Source organism: Ursus maritimus, unplaced genomic scaffold, assembly GCF_017311325.1.
Source record: "Ursus maritimus isolate PB19 unplaced genomic scaffold, ASM1731132v1 scaffold_14, whole genome shotgun sequence".
Classification (NCBI taxonomy): domain Eukaryota; kingdom Metazoa; phylum Chordata; class Mammalia; order Carnivora; family Ursidae; genus Ursus; species Ursus maritimus.
In genome coordinates, this window is record NW_024423786.1 from 44280972 (window position 1) to 44295747 (window position 14776).

The window sequence follows — 14776 nt, forward strand, 5'->3', positions numbered from 1 at the left end:
CCTTCTGGGTTGACTTCCCCGCCCCTCGGCATGGGAAACCCCTCGCACGAAGGGAGGCGAGGGGATCGGGGAGAGTGGAGAGGTTAGAAATGGAGGGAGAGGGACGAGAGGGGGCGGAGGTAGGGAGGATAAAAGGGGGACCCGGAGTCAGCCGTGGATTCGAATCCCGTCTCGCTAGTGTCTCCCCACTCGTACCTCTCCCTTCTGGGTTGACTTCCCCGCCCCTCGGCATGGGAAACCCCTCGCACCCCACTCCTTCCGGAAGGCCGAGCAGTGAGTCCGCAGTTAAATGTCAGCTTTCCTTCACTGGTCCGTTTGAGGAAACTGAGGCCCACGAAGGTGGGGCGACTTGCCAGGGCACAGCTCTGGGGCGCCCAGCGCTTAACTGGGCAGTCTTGTGGGGATTTGTCTACATGCTGGAAAACAAAACAAAACACAAAACACCAGTTCGTCGCAGTTGCAGCCCAGTGACCCTGGGGCTGTCACGGTGTAGGCCAGCGCAAGCGAACGACTGGGAGAGGGCGACGGTGTGGGACATAAGCGGCCTGCGGCTGAGGGACGGGAACCTGGAGTCCTGACGCCCAGCTTCAGTCTCAGCTAGGCCACTCGCTTCTCCGTGCCTCAGTTTCCCCTCTGCGCAGCGTCGGGACAGCTGGAGGGCGGACCCTGCCCAGCACCACACCCACGACTTCCAGCGCGGCGTGGGTCACCGGCCCGGCGCCCGAGTCTCCGAGTCTACGCGGCCCCGCCTCGCCTTGACGTCGGCGCTGACGCCACACGCCCCCCTCGCCACTGGGTCCGGCCGCAGCGCGGGGTTAACTCTGCGGCTGCTGCCGGCCGCGCGGAGGCCCTCCAGATCCTTCCCCTACCCCCTGCCGGAGGAGGGGCCAGGCTGGGGGGTGGGGGTAAAGACAAGGGGCAGGTCCTGGGCAGGCCCAGCCGCCCTGCGAGGCGGGAGGTTCAGACCAGCCTCCAGGTCTTTGCCTGCGCGGTTCCCTCCGCCTGGAATGCGCCTCCCTCCCCGGTCCAAGTCCGTGTTTACAGCGACGTCTCTCCCTCCGGCCCGGCCCTGACCCCTCCGGGCCTGGGAGTGTCCTTGTCGGGCTTGGTCTCCTCGGGCCTGGGGCGGGGTCCTCTCTCCCAGAAATCCATTGTTTCAAGGTCGAGTTTCTTCCCCCCATTTTTCAGATGAGAACCATCGGAACCCAGAGAACTTAGGTCACCCAACGAGGGGCCGCACCGCCCTGGCCGAGCCCCAGTTCTTGGGGCTCCCAGCCCCCACTCCTGTCGCCCCCCCCCATCCTCGCGGCGGGGGAGGGGACCCTGCAGGCCCCGCCCTGCCCCAGGGGAAGTGAGAATGGGGGGCCCTCCCCCGCACCCTCACCACTTCCTCCCGAGGAGAGGCGGTGGCGAAGGAAGGGGGGAAGCGGGCGGGCGAGGGAGTCGCCCCGGAGACGCAATCCGGGTGTTTATGTGTCTCGCGTGCCGGGAGGCCCCCCACCCAAACCTGCTCTTAACTTGGAGCCCCTTCCTAATCGACTGGGACTCTGCCTGCTCCTTCCCGCTCCGGAGGCCCAGCCGCCACCGCTTCCCTGCTGCCTGCCTCGCCCCCATTCAATCTGCTCCCCCACTGGGGCCCCGGCTCCTTTTCTCGGCCCTCTGTCCCGCAGCTCACGGTGAGCGGGGCCAGCTGTATTCCAGTCTGCCCTCTGAAAATGGGGGGCATGGAGCCATTCTTTGCTCAGAGCCTCAGTTTGTCCCTCTGAAAAATGTAGACCGATGTCCCTCTTAGCACTGCTGGCGTGGGGGATATTAAGGAAAAATGTGGGGAGTGGGTTTACCATCTTGGCAGCATGGATCCATCCTCTCATCCATTAATTCACTCATCCATTCATTACTTCGCCAAATCGTCCATTACATCATTCACTCATTAATTCATTTACGTATTTAATTCACACTTACTGATTCACACATTCCCCCCCTCCCCAATCCCTGGGCAGCCTGGGCAGGACGTCAGAGGCCCACAGCTCATTGCAGAAGGGGCCACAGGACTGTGGGTGGGGACAGCCCCAAGGTCTTGGGGAGGAAGTGTGAGCTTCTACTTACCTGAACCAACCTGAAGTCTCCCCAGAGAGGCCCTGTGGGGTCCCACCCCCAAGAGGCTGCTACCTGCCACCACCACCGTCATTTGTCCCCAAAAATGGGTCAGTAAAGTCAAAGGCCCTGGAAGGATGCTGGCGGATGCAGGCAAACCCCATTAGTAGTAGGTGCTCACTCCCAAGGCTTGGCACATTATTGAGCACCTACTGTGTGCTGAGGCTGTCAGGGACAAAAACACCAAGTGGATCCCTGTGGCCCCTCCTGCACCCTTCTTGGCTTGTCTTGGGGCTTCCCTGCCTTTAATGCTTTCTGGATATTTTGGCATTCCCGCTCAGGCCCAGAGCGTTCCTGAGGAAGGAATTCCTGGGTTTTGCTCTCATTTCATCGTTTTTCAGTTTCTTTCTATTTATGGCAAGAGAAACTGGTTTTCCATTCTTGGTGGTGACATGAAGTTTCCCTTTTGAAATATATTTACTGAAATAAAAACAGAAAAGGGGGTCGACCTAAAGGAGAAATAGTGACATCAGCCTAAAGCGTACTTCTTCATTTATAGTGGGTATTTCCTGTCTTGTACGGGAGTATCAGCTCAGGAGGTGATGAGGGATGGTGGAAAACCCTAGCCCAGCGCACAGGGCAGGGCACACAGCAGGTGCTCAGTAGAGGGTGGTGGAATGGATGAATGACGGTGCTGGAGGTTGGCCAAAAGAAAAACAAAATCAAGGCACATCAGCTTCTGAAGTTGGTTTAGCGAAGTCGAACTCACCACCCTCTGACCTCCAAACCTTCAGGTTTCCCCAAGTCTGCCTGGGAAAGGGCCTAACGTGGGCCTGGGTATACAACAGATGCCCATTAAATGTTCGCTGGATGAGCCCAGGAATCTTGCCCATCCTGGGGGTGGGGGAAAGTGGTGTGAGACGTTGTTTTCTCCTTTGCGCGGATGCCCTTCCGGGCTCACTCTGGCCGGTCAATCAGCGAACACCGGGCTGAGCGGCGCTTCCGGCCTGCGGGAGGCTGGGGACACTGCAGCCTCCGGCGCAGTCAACAGGACCGCCGGTCCTCAAGCAGGCTCTGTCACTCTGGTTCCATCAGTGCTGAAGGGAGCTGACGACGCGTCAGTTTCCTCGTCGGTAAAATGGTCTCGTGAGACTGGAAAGCGCCAGTGCCAGCCCGGAGGACTGGGTGTGAGTCCCCTCCCCGCGGCCGGCCAAGCACCTGCACAGGACGGGGAGGTGACTGTGGTTCCTGCTCCCGGCGAGGGCGGAAGCGGGGCAGGAGGGGAGGGGAGGGGCCACCGCCTTGGCCCGTAACCCGATCCTTAGGAATGCGCCGAGGCCAGATGCGCCCCCGGCCCCAAGCCGGCGCCCCTCCCCCGGCCCCCTCGCGGAGTCCCGCCACCCGGGGACTGTCCCCGCAAGCCCCACCCCCACCAGCCCATGGGTCCTAAGCGCCGGAGGACGTTCCCCATAAGCCCTACCCAGACCCGCGGGGCCCTGAGCGCATCCCTCGCATACCTCCCCCTTGAGAGGTTCCCTCCGCCTCACCCTTTCTGCTTCTTGCTTAACTCCTTTTTTTCTCTGTCTTTGGGGCTTTCCGTTTTATCAAGTAGATTTGAGTTCCCTGGGTCTTCAAATAAAGACTAAACATTAAACCGAGTTGTAAGTTGTTTTAAACAAGAAGAGTAATCTCAACGCTCTAGAGAGAGGCCCAAGAGCGGTGGGATTCGAACCCCGGCTGGGAGAGCCATGGGGGGTTAGCTTCAGCTTCCGTTCCGAACCCAGGGTAGGGGCTGGGGACGGGCTGAGTTTTCGTTTGGCCTAGACTGTGTAACTCGTGGGCAGATTCCGTGCCTTCCCTGGACACCGCTCTGCGAAGTGAGATAATGTCCTGAGACTCGTGGAGCTGCTGGGAGAGTAAGGGCAGAAAAATCAGGGTCTAGGCTGAGCCCTGTTACAGACTTCTCCCTCAACCCCATCTTCCAGGGCCACTGCCACTACATAGGACAAACATCACCCAGGCTCCCTTGGAAGCCTGCTTTCCTTCTCTCCCTCTGGCTTCCCCTGGCTCACCCAATCCAGCCCCACCAGCTCTCTCCATCAAAGTGGCCAGAGGGTGCCTACCCCAGGGCTTTTGCATTTGCTGTTCCACTGTCTGGGATGTTTGGCCTTCAAATTATCTCCAGCTCCTCCTTCATTCAGTATCATCTCCTGGGGTGCACAGCCCCAATTACCCAACTCTAAAACATACCGCCCCCCCCCCCCCCAATCCATGGAGGGAACACCATTCTCCTTGAAGTTGTGTTTGACAGTTTCCTCCTTCAAATCCTGTGCTGGGAGAGTGAGGGTATCTGTGTCATTCACGTGTGTCCCCATCACTTGGCTCACAGTAGGTCCTCAGACGGTGTATAGGGAATGAATGAATGAATGAGAGAATGGGAGTTATCCCTAGTTCACTGTGTATGATTGGTTGGTGGATTTAGGGCTCCCCTTGACCTGCTTGACTAGGTGGGGATAGGGTTGGTCCAAATGGAAGAGCAGGACTGGGGTGTCCCAGAGGGCTCTCTTGCTAGGAGGAAGAAAAGGACAGGGAAAGGCGTTGGGTCAGAGGAAACAGCCAAGTGCTCTGCAGTGGAGACTGAAGGAACCAGGCCTTGAAAAGTGGAGCTGGCTGAGTCCACCCAGGGCAGCTCCCCATACTTGGGGGCCAAGAGAGGTCCTCTCTACCCACCCTCAAGGACCCACCCCTCCCCCATCTGGGGCAGACATAGCCCAACAAACATGGTGGGCAGGCTCAGCCACATGGTGGGGGGAGGGTCTACTTAGGGGACTCCTTGGGCCTCAAGTTAGAGAAGGCTTCTTGGAGGAGGAGACATTGTTGTTTTTTTTTTTTTTTAAGTTTTTTTTTTTTTTTTTTTAAGATTTTATTTATTTGACAGAGACACACAGCATGAGAGGGAACACAAGCAGGGCCAGTGGAAGAGGGAGAAGCAGGCTTCCCGCTGAGCAACTACCCCTAACCCAGGACCCTGGCATCATGACCTGAGCTGAAGGCAGATGCTTAATGACTGAGCCACCCAGGTGCCCGGAGACATTGGGTTCTGAAGCAAGAGTAAGAATTTGCCTGGAAGATAAGGAGGGGCACTCCAGGCTGGGGGAACTCCAGACCAACAACCATACACAGTTAAGTTTGGCATAATAATAATAATAATAATAATAATAATGTGAAACACTTATAGAAAACATTTATGAGTTCTTACTATTTCTCCATAATCCAATACAAATCACAATAGTCAGGGCGTCTGGCTGGCTTAGCCAGTAGAGCATGTGACTTTTGAATCTCAGGGTCCTGAGTTCTAGCCCCATGATGGGGGTAGAGTTTACTTAAGTAAAAAAATAAAATTAAATAAAACAAAAATCACAAGACTCCATGAGGGGGGTGAGCTTATTCACTCCATTTTCATGAGGAGGAAACGCCGACTCAGAGAGGTAACAGGCCTTGGGATCCTTGTGCCTCCATTTCGCAAGGCCTGTTTGCTGGTCAGTCATTCAGCTCAGGCAGGTTCTGCCCATACTTCACCAGATCATTCACTCACTTGTCAAGGTTAAGGCTCAAGGTCAGGGTGGAGGCTCCCTAGGCAACCCACTCATGTCCTGCCTTGGGGAGAAGCATGGCCCCATTTCCTCCAATCTAGTCCCATCACATAGGCCCAGTGAGGGGTCTCAGGGTAAGGCTAGCAACAGGCTGGGGGCGGCATCCCCTCCCATCAGGGGTCCCTTTGCCCAGGTTGGGACCTGAGAGGGCAGGTCTGGAGAACACAGAGACCTATGTGCCTAGAAACACACAAATGGACACATACATACCCACCAGTATACACAGATGTATATACATACGGGCACACAGATATATACAGGCAGAACGGCTCTATATGCATCGACCCACACAGGCACATAGACACCCACCCCCATGTGTGAACACACCTGGGCACAGGGATCCATACGTGAACACAGGCACAAACAGACATTTGTGTGTACATAGACACATGCACCCCTGGGTCATTGCCTACCAGGCTAGGCCTCTTGTTCATGGTGACAGTTTCCTTCATAGCCTTTTTGCTCCAGAGTGCAGTAAGGGGCAGGGGCAGGGGCAGGGCCAGGTGAGGCAGGGAGGTAGAAGACCGGGGGTTGGGGACTGGGAACATTCATGGCCACAGGCAAGTCAGACAAACCGAGGCCAGAAACTGCCACAGCGACCAGGCCAGGCAGCGTTCTCCTTTAACACTGAGCCAGGTGCTGTACAGGACGTTGGAGACCCAGCAGGTTCAGGAGAGACAAGGTCCCTGCCCTCCAGGAACTTTTGGTCCACCTGTCTTTCTGAATGCTTCCAAGGCTGTAAATGGAAATAAGGTGAGTGGGAGGGGCCTCTCTGAGGATACAAATTTGCTCTGGGGAAGGGAGCAATGCACAGAGGGCATACCATATGCAAAGGCCCTGAGGCAGCAATGGACTGAGAGGCCAAGGCTCAGAGAAGGTGAAAAGTTAAAGGGGGGTCAGTGGAAGAAGGGTCCTTAGCCTCCACCATCTGGCTGATAAATTGGCTCCATCCTGAGTGTGGTGGGAGCCATGGAGGGGTTGCATGAAGGGGCTGTCAGCCAGACCCAGATGTCCCAAGAATCCCTAGGGCATGTTGTACAGGTTGTTCCCTTCTTCTTCCCTTATATACCATCTCCAGCCAGCCTTTAGGGAGGCCCATTGAACACTGACAGTAACAAAACAGTATTAAATAGGTAACAATTACCAGCTGGGATTCCTGCCTTGACAACTGGGAAGGGGAGGGAGGCTAAGGAGGAAACTGTGGGGGCCTGTAGTCAACCACCCTCACCTCAGGACCCACAGCAGGCACTGGCAGATGCAGAGTGAAAATGTAGGCGGCTGCCCAGGCGCAGGAGACCAGGGTTCTACCAGGTGAATAAGAGGTCTGGCCTGGTCACACCTTGCTAAGCCTCAGTTTTCCGTCTGTAAAGTCAGGAAGTCGGACTCCGTACTTTTAGACTCCTCCGTGAAAAGTATCAGGATCAAAGCACTCCCAGCAACTTCTGGCAGGTCTCCTTTCCCCGCCCTCGTCTTTCTGGGGCAAACACACCACCGGAGATTTGGGGGTGAGGGTGAGACAGAGGCAGATCTGGCCAAAACGCCCAGGGAGCCGCGGGAAACAGCTCCCTAAGGCCTTCTGCGCCCAGCCCGTACAGAGCCCGGAGAGAGGTGCGCTAGGGAAGGCACTTGTAGGCGTAGTGGAGCGGGAGGTGCCAGGGAGTTATTTATCCATCCGGGCCCCATCCCCCGCTGGTCCCCGGAGGCCGACACCGCCCCCGCCCCCGCCCAGCGGGAGCCCCACGCGCGGATACGGGGCGGGGCTTGGGGACGGGCAGGCGGCTGGTGGCCGGGCTCATCACGCCACCCGGGACGTGCCTTGGCGGGAGGCAGCGCTCGGGGCATTGGTCGTGCACAGCGCTCCCGGGGCGGGGTAACGGGGTCCGGGCGCGCGGCCCTCCCCCATGACGTCAACCCACAAGGCAGCGCGCTGTTGTGCGGTTTACCGCGCGTCACCGGGGTAACGGCAGCCAGGGGGGCGTCAGCGGCTTGGCTCCGCCCCACCATGCAAATGAGCGACGTCACCCAAGCCCAATAGCGAGCGGGGGCAGTGAGCTCATCGCGCTGGGCCGAGGCTATAAGAGGGCGCGCGAAGTGCGCGGCGCAGGAGCCGCCGCCAGCTGAGGGCCGGGCGCAGCGGCCTCGGCCGGGGCGGGCACAGGGCCGAGCGGACGGGGGGGCGCAGGCCCCCCGGGCGGCCGCGGCCACTCCCCGGGCCGGCGCGGCGGGGGAGGCGGAGGATGGAAACACCCTTCTACGGCGATGAGGCGCTGAGCGGCCTGGGCGGCGGCGTCAGTGGCAGTGGCGGCGGTGGTAGCTTCGCGTCCCCGGGTCGCCTGTTCCCCGGGGCGCCCCCGACGGCGGCGACTGGCAGCATGATGAAGAAAGACGCGCTGACGCTGAGCCTGAGCGAGCAGGTGGCGGCGGCGCTCAAGCCCGCGGCCGCGCCGCCCCCGGCCCCCCTGCGCACCGACGGCGCCCCAGGCACGGCGCCCCCCGACGGCCTGCTCGCCTCTCCCGACCTGGGGCTGCTCAAGCTCGCCTCTCCCGAGCTCGAGCGCCTAATTATCCAGTCCAACGGGCTGGTCACCACCACGCCGACAAGCACTCAGTTTCTCTACCCCAAGGTGGCGGCCAGCGAGGAGCAGGAGTTTGCCGAGGGCTTCGTCAAGGCCCTGGAGGACTTGCACAAGCAGAACCAGTTGGGCACGGGCGCGGCCTCCGCTGCCGCGGCCGCCGGGGGACCCTCGAGCACGGCTGCGGGCGCCGCGCCTCCTGGTGAATTGGCCCCGGCGGCAGCCACGCCCGAGGCGCCCGTCTACGCGAACCTGAGCAGCTACGCGGGCGGCACCGGGGGTTCGGGGGGTGCTGCGACGGTCGCCTTCACCGCCGAGCCTGTGCCCTTCCCTCCGCCGCCGCCCCCAGGCGCGCTGGGGCCGCCCCGCCTGACCGCGCTCAAGGATGAGCCTCAGACGGTGCCCGACGTGCCAAGCTTCGGGGAGAGCCCGCCGTTGTCGCCCATCGACATGGACACGCAGGAGCGCATTAAGGCGGAGCGCAAGCGGCTGCGCAACCGCATCGCTGCCTCTAAGTGCCGCAAGCGCAAGCTGGAGCGCATCTCGCGCCTCGAGGAGAAAGTGAAGACGCTCAAGAGCCAGAACACGGAGCTGGCGTCCACAGCGAGCCTGCTGCGGGAGCAGGTGGCGCAGCTCAAGCAGAAGGTCCTCAGCCACGTCAACAGCGGCTGCCAGCTGCTGCCCCAGCACCAGGTGTCCGCGTACTGAGCCCGCGCGCGGGGCGCATGCGCGGCCCCCCTCCCCGGGAGGCGGGCTCGCGTGGGGGGAGCGTGGGCGCCCCGGACTCGGAGAGGGCGCGGCCCCGGGGACACCCCCCCCAACCCCGAGGCTGCCAGAATTCCGAGAGGGCGCGGTCCGTGAGGACCCCCCCGAGGGTGCCCAGGACTCGGAGAGGGCGCCTCAGACTCGACAAGCTGGACCCCCCGCTCCCGGGGGGCAAGCGCATGACCCCCCCGCCCTCGCGCTGCCTCTGTTTCCCGAGCGCGGCCACCCAGTGTTGCACAAACCCGCGCGCCCCGGCCGCCCCTCTGTACACCGCCGCCGAAGGGGGCTCCGAGGGGGCGCAGCCTCAAGCCCTGCCTTTCTTTTACTTTTTTTTTTTTTTTTTTTTTTTTGCCTTTGGAAGAGAGAAGAACAGAGTGTTCGATTCTGCCCTATTTATGTTTCTACTTGGGAACAAACGTTGGTTGTGTGTGTGTGTTTTTTCTTGTGTTGGTTTTTTAAAGAAATGGGAAGAAGAAAAAAAAAAAAAACTCCCTTCCCTTTCCTCGCTCTTGCTCCCCTCCTTCCGTCCTTCCAAAATCCCTCCTCCCGCCTTTTTTGTTCTGTTGTTTTGTTTTGCTACGAGTCCACATTCCTGTTTGTAATCCTTGGTTCGCCCGGTTTTCTGTTTTCAGTAAAGTCTCGTTACGCCAGCTCGGCTCTCTGCCTCCTTCTTCCCCCGCCGGGGCCTGATGGGCTGGGCAGGGCCTGGCTCGCACGCTCCCCTCCCCCCTCCCTTGCCTCTTTCCTCCGCCTCTGCTCAGAGGAGGAGAGCCGGCGTACGGGAGGGGCCTTGCACATCTGGCGCTGAGCGAGCGCCATCTAGGCGCTCCTGGGCTTGGGGCCGACTGATGTCCCGGTTAGATGGGGGACTTGGGGATCTCCAGTCAGCGTTTGGAATTAGCGAGCCCACGGGTGTCCCCCTTTAGGAAAGAGAGACTACAAGATGGAAAGAGGACAGCCCAGTCCCAGGCAGGTAGGAAAAGGCAGAAGCTTGAACCTCTGGGCCTCTGCTACCCTGTTTGTAAAATGGGCAGAACTGTTGTAAGCTTGCCCCATAAAGTTGGAGGATTAACAGCTTGTTTACAGAGCAGTGCTTGGCGTAACAGTTGGTGCTCAGTGAAGCTTTTATTATTGTCTGGGGCGGGGGGCGGGGGATGCTGAGAAGGAAGGTGGCCTAGGTGGGATCTGATGTGGGCAGTCTGCCTCCAGGGCTGGTGGTGTAGCTGCGTTCTGTGGGACCTTCCTTTTAGGGCACTGACTCGGAATCAGGATTTTCCAAGTACTCCCTGAAGACCTCCCCCTTCCCAACATCCTAGTCTCCCATATTGAGGAAACTAATGTTCTGTTCAGAGAGGTTGCGTGATCTGAGGTCACACAGCCTGAACTTTTTAGGAGCTTGCAGGGACTTCGGACCTTAGGCTTCTTCCTCCAGAGCCTTGATGGCCGCGCTGCCTTCATCCCCTGCTCTGACCCTTGCTGTTGTGTGGGCAAAAGACCCGGGCCTTGGGCTTCCTGCCTCACTTGGGGCCTGGAGGGACCTAGGCATTGGTGGTCAAGGACACAGGGCAAGTCAAGCTGGTGCGAATGTGTTGAGCACTGGCCATACGTACACCCAGCCTTGCTAGGAAAGGCGGGTGAATTGTGCCTGTTTTACAGAGGGGGGTGGGGACAGAGGTGCAAAGAAGGAACAGCACGCGTCCACAGTCCCTCTGCCATTGAAAGTGTGGGGCCTCACCACTTACTTGTTTCCTCTTCCTTCTCATCACCCTGGCTGCCTACTTTTCAATGCTGTAAGAGCTGCTTTGGGGTTTGGTTTTTAACCACATGCCCTCACCTTGCACAGCCCTCAGGCAGACGCTTCAGGAGGGGGCCCAGCAGTGAGAGGCTGAAGCTGAGGTGGGGGTGTCTTGACACACAGGAGACCAGGAACCACGTTTTGGGGGCAGAGCTTCACTCTTCGGGAGACTGAGTCTCCGCTTGGGTGCCAATTTGCCACTGTGTAACCTCAACCGAGTCCTCTCCCCCTGCCCCCTCTACCTTCCGTGCTGTGAAATGGGTACATTCATGTCCAGGTAACATCTCCCGTATCAGTTTGGTGGATGAATAATAATGATACTCAAGTGTTCCCTGTGTACCCCTAATCTATAGAGAAAGGCCCAGGAGGTTGGGAGGTCTGCACAATGCCCCCTAAACTGTTTTACTCATAATGCTGATACCAGATGTGTTGGGGGGGGGCGGTTTCCCCATGCCAACCAGTCCAATTTTCTAGACACCACCCAGGTGTCCTACAATTCAGTTCTGACACTACCTGGAGTTAGCACAGACCCTACAGGCGAGGGGCTCCGTCCCACAACACCATCCCTACTTAAATGCCGTTTGGAAGTCTCCAGTTGCCATCTGGACTTCTGAACAGCAAGCGCTAAACCAAGGGTTTCCCCAAACCCCACCCCACTTTCGTAATTTGCTAGAACAGCTCACAGAGCCTAGGAAAGTGCTTTATTTATTATTACTTGTTTATTTACTTTTAAGATTTTATTTATTTGAGACGGGGAGGGGGCAGAGAGAGAGAGGGAGAGCACGAGTGGTGGGGAGGAGCAGAGGGAGAGGGTGAAGCAGACTGCCGGCTGAGCAGAGAGCCTGATGCAGGACTCGATCCCGCGACCCCGGGACCATGACCTGAGCCGAAGGCTGACGCTTAACCGACTGAGCCACCCAGGCGCCCATATTACTGGTTTATTATAAAGGCTACAACTCAGGAACAGCAGAGGGCGGAGGTGCGAGGGTGAGGTACAGTAGGAGGGGCGTGAGACTTCCACGCGCTGCGTGCGTGCGCCACCCTCCCAGTCCATCCACGTTTTCACCAACTAAGCAGCTCTCCGACCCCCACTGGTTTCATTCCATCGGGCGGGCTTGGTCACGTCATTGGCCTTTGGTGATTAGTTTAATCTCTGACCCCTCTCCTCTTCTACGAGCTCTGGGAGGTGCTCCTGAAACCTCCAACCCTCTAATGCCTCAGTCTTTCTGGGGACTAGACCCCATCCTGAAGCTACTATCTGCTGGTCCCCAGCCACCACTCATCTTATTAGCATACAAACGATACTTATCGGGGCGCCTGGGTGGCTCAGTCGGTTAGGCGTCCAGCTGGGTTTCAGCTCAGGTCATGATCTCTGGGTTGTGAGATCAAACCCCACATTGGGCTCTGCACTCAGCTTGGAAGTTGCTTGAGATTCTCTCTCTCAAATAAATAAACCTAAAAAAAAAAAAAAAACCTAATCACTCTCAGATTCCAGGAGTTTTAGGAGCTGAATGCCAGGACCCAGGGACAAGACCAAATGTATCTTATTGTATCCCATTCCTGCTAAATTGCAGAGCAGGGGCTGGAACCCTGGACTCTTGCTTGCCTCCCAGGAGCCTTGGGTCTAAGTGGAGGCCCTGTCTTCACTAGCATGTGCCATGGGGGCTTTTTGGAAACCACATATCCGACTCCCTACTTTGAAACCTTTATGGAAAAAAGTCCCGAGTGCATCTGGCCTTGGAAAGGTCAATGTCGCTCCAGGCCCCTCCCTACCCAAACTCTATTGCCTTCCCTTTTGGCCTCAGGGCCTTTGCATGGCTGATAACATTTCTTCCCTCAGCTACCCAGCTGACCTTCACTCAAACTCAGGTGCGGTTGTCCTCCTGGTCCCCGCAACCCCCAGGCTGGACTAGGGCCTTACTGGGTTCCCAGAGTGCTCTGTGCTTCCACCATTATTGCCCTGTCTGCTCTGAATTTGTATTGAGCTCACGGAGGGCGTGGATGGGAGCTGTCCTGGTCATGGCTGAAACCAAGGACATAAGTCCTGTCCGACTGTCCTGTCCCTGGTTTTGCCCAAAGCTACACCCATAGCATGGAGAAGAGGAGGGGCCCTCTGGCAAGTGAGGCTGGGTGTCCCCGCTTGCCTCTTGCTCTGGTGCCTCCCAGTGGCTCCCCAGGGAAGCGAGGCCGAGGCTGCCAGGCCGGGCTGTGTGGCTTTGGCAGGACCCTGCTGAGCTGAGGCCAAGATGTGTGTCAGCCCCAGGCTGGCCAGCGGTGATTCACACCAGGCATCAGCCCAGCCCCGGGAGGTTGGGGGACGGTGGCCTCACTTTCCCCTTCAGGACTGTGGCTCAGAGTCAATACCCACTTTTGCCAGGCTCATACGGGGATCCCAAGGGACCTTGGGCCCAGTTCCACCCTAAGGAGCCCCCATCCTCAGAGCCAGACACAGATACCCGCATGGCCTTTTAGGGTGTGAATCAGAGTACATGAGCTGTACCTCCTTCACTCTAGACCCTCTCGTGGCTCCCCGGGACCTTCTTGATAAAACCCAAACTCTCATACTCCTCTCCGAGGTCCCACCTATTGAGCACTCGGCCTCCTGGCCTTCTTCTCCCTAGCCTCCAACCACATCAGCCTCCACATTCCCTAATCATGCCCAGCTTCTTCTCACCTTGGGGCTTTGCCCGTGCTGTGTCCCTCACCTGGGATGCCCTTCCCCCAGCTCTCCTACAACAACTCCTTCTCCTCCTGTGGGACCCAGCCCATTCACCCCCTCTTTGATTCCTTCCTAGCCATTTCACAGCCCCAAATTATTTGAGCTGTGTGTATCCCCAGGCCCGGATCAGGTCCCACTACAAAGTTAGGTGTTCAGAGGCACCCGGCGGGTGCAGTCGGTAGAACACGTGACTCTGGATCTCCGGGTTGTAAGTTCGAGCACCACGTTGGGTGTAGAGATGACTTAAAAATAAAATCTTTTTTTTTTTTAAGATTTTATTTATTTATTTGACAGAGAGAGAGACAGCCAGCGAGAGAGGGAACACAAGCAGGGGGAGTGGCAGAGGAAGAAGCAGGCTCCCAGCGGAGGAGCCTGATGTGGGGCTCGATCCCAGGACTCTGGGATCGCGTCCTGAGCTGAATTCAGACGCCCAACGACTGAGCCACCCAGGCGCCCCAAAAGTAAAATCTTTAAAAAAACAAAAGCAAACACAAAGTGAGGTGATCAACAAATGCCCAAGGTATGTGAGACTGAGTCTGCCTCGAGACACATGTAGGGGAAGAATTTGGGGCCCCCTCTCTGCCCAGAGCCCTAATTTTCTGTTCAGGACAGGCAGGTAACAGGTACCAACCATCATGACCCTCAGCCCTGATCTAGGTCCTGCCCGCCGCACTGGGTCGGCCTTCTAGAACCTCCTTCCCCCAGGAGCTGATGGGGATTGGCTGGAACTTGGCTGTGAGTCACAAAGCCATTGTGGCACCAGGGCCCCAAGGCTGGCCATTCGGGCTGGTGGGTTCAGCTTCAGGGGCAGGTGAGTGGAGCTGGTGGAGGGTTTGGTGGGGGGTACACGGAGACTGGGTTGTTCTGTCCTGGCCCCCAGCATCCTCAGAGCCCCTTGGGCCCTCCAGGCCACTTCAAGAAGTGGGTCAGCTTCTCAACCTCTCAGAGCAAGGTGTTTGGGGCCCCCCAAAACCTGATGGTGCGTTTGTCTGCCTGGGGTCCCAGTCTGGAGAGCCTATCATGTTTCCTTTGGGAGGCTGGGAAAGTGGTCTTAGCTTATGTGACAAGGAAACTGAGACGTAGGGGGGTTTACTCAAAATTGCCAAGCCAGCCGCTCGGCTTACATGTCTGGGGGCCCCTATTCCTTTTTCCTGTCCCTTGTAATCACATTACTCTC

General features: G+C 58.1%; 1 protein-coding gene and 1 long non-coding RNA gene across 2 annotated transcripts; one reads left to right on the forward strand and one right to left on the reverse strand.

The window, feature by feature from the left end:
- Positions 1 to 2828: 2828 nt before the first annotated feature.
- LOC103674941 lies at positions 2829 to 5004 on the reverse strand. Its single transcript, XR_571749.2, has 2 exons — positions 3642 to 5004; positions 2829 to 3312 (listed from the first exon to the last, which is right to left on the reverse strand). It is a non-coding gene; the product is annotated as an uncharacterized LOC103674941 (long non-coding RNA).
- A 2955-nt stretch (positions 5005 to 7959) lies between these two features.
- JUND (JunD proto-oncogene, AP-1 transcription factor subunit) lies at positions 7960 to 9735 on the forward strand. The gene has a single exon (XM_040629020.1). The coding sequence runs from the start codon at positions 7985 to 7987 to the stop codon at positions 9026 to 9028; it is 1044 nt and encodes a 347-aa protein (XP_040484954.1). The 5' UTR covers positions 7960 to 7984; the 3' UTR covers positions 9029 to 9735.
- Positions 9736 to 14776: the final 5041 nt, after the last annotated feature.

Coding starts and splice junctions, on each gene's coding strand:
- JUND (XM_040629020.1), top strand. CDS start 7,985: ATGGAAACACCCTTCTACGGCGATGAGGCGCTGAGCGGCCTGGGCGGC.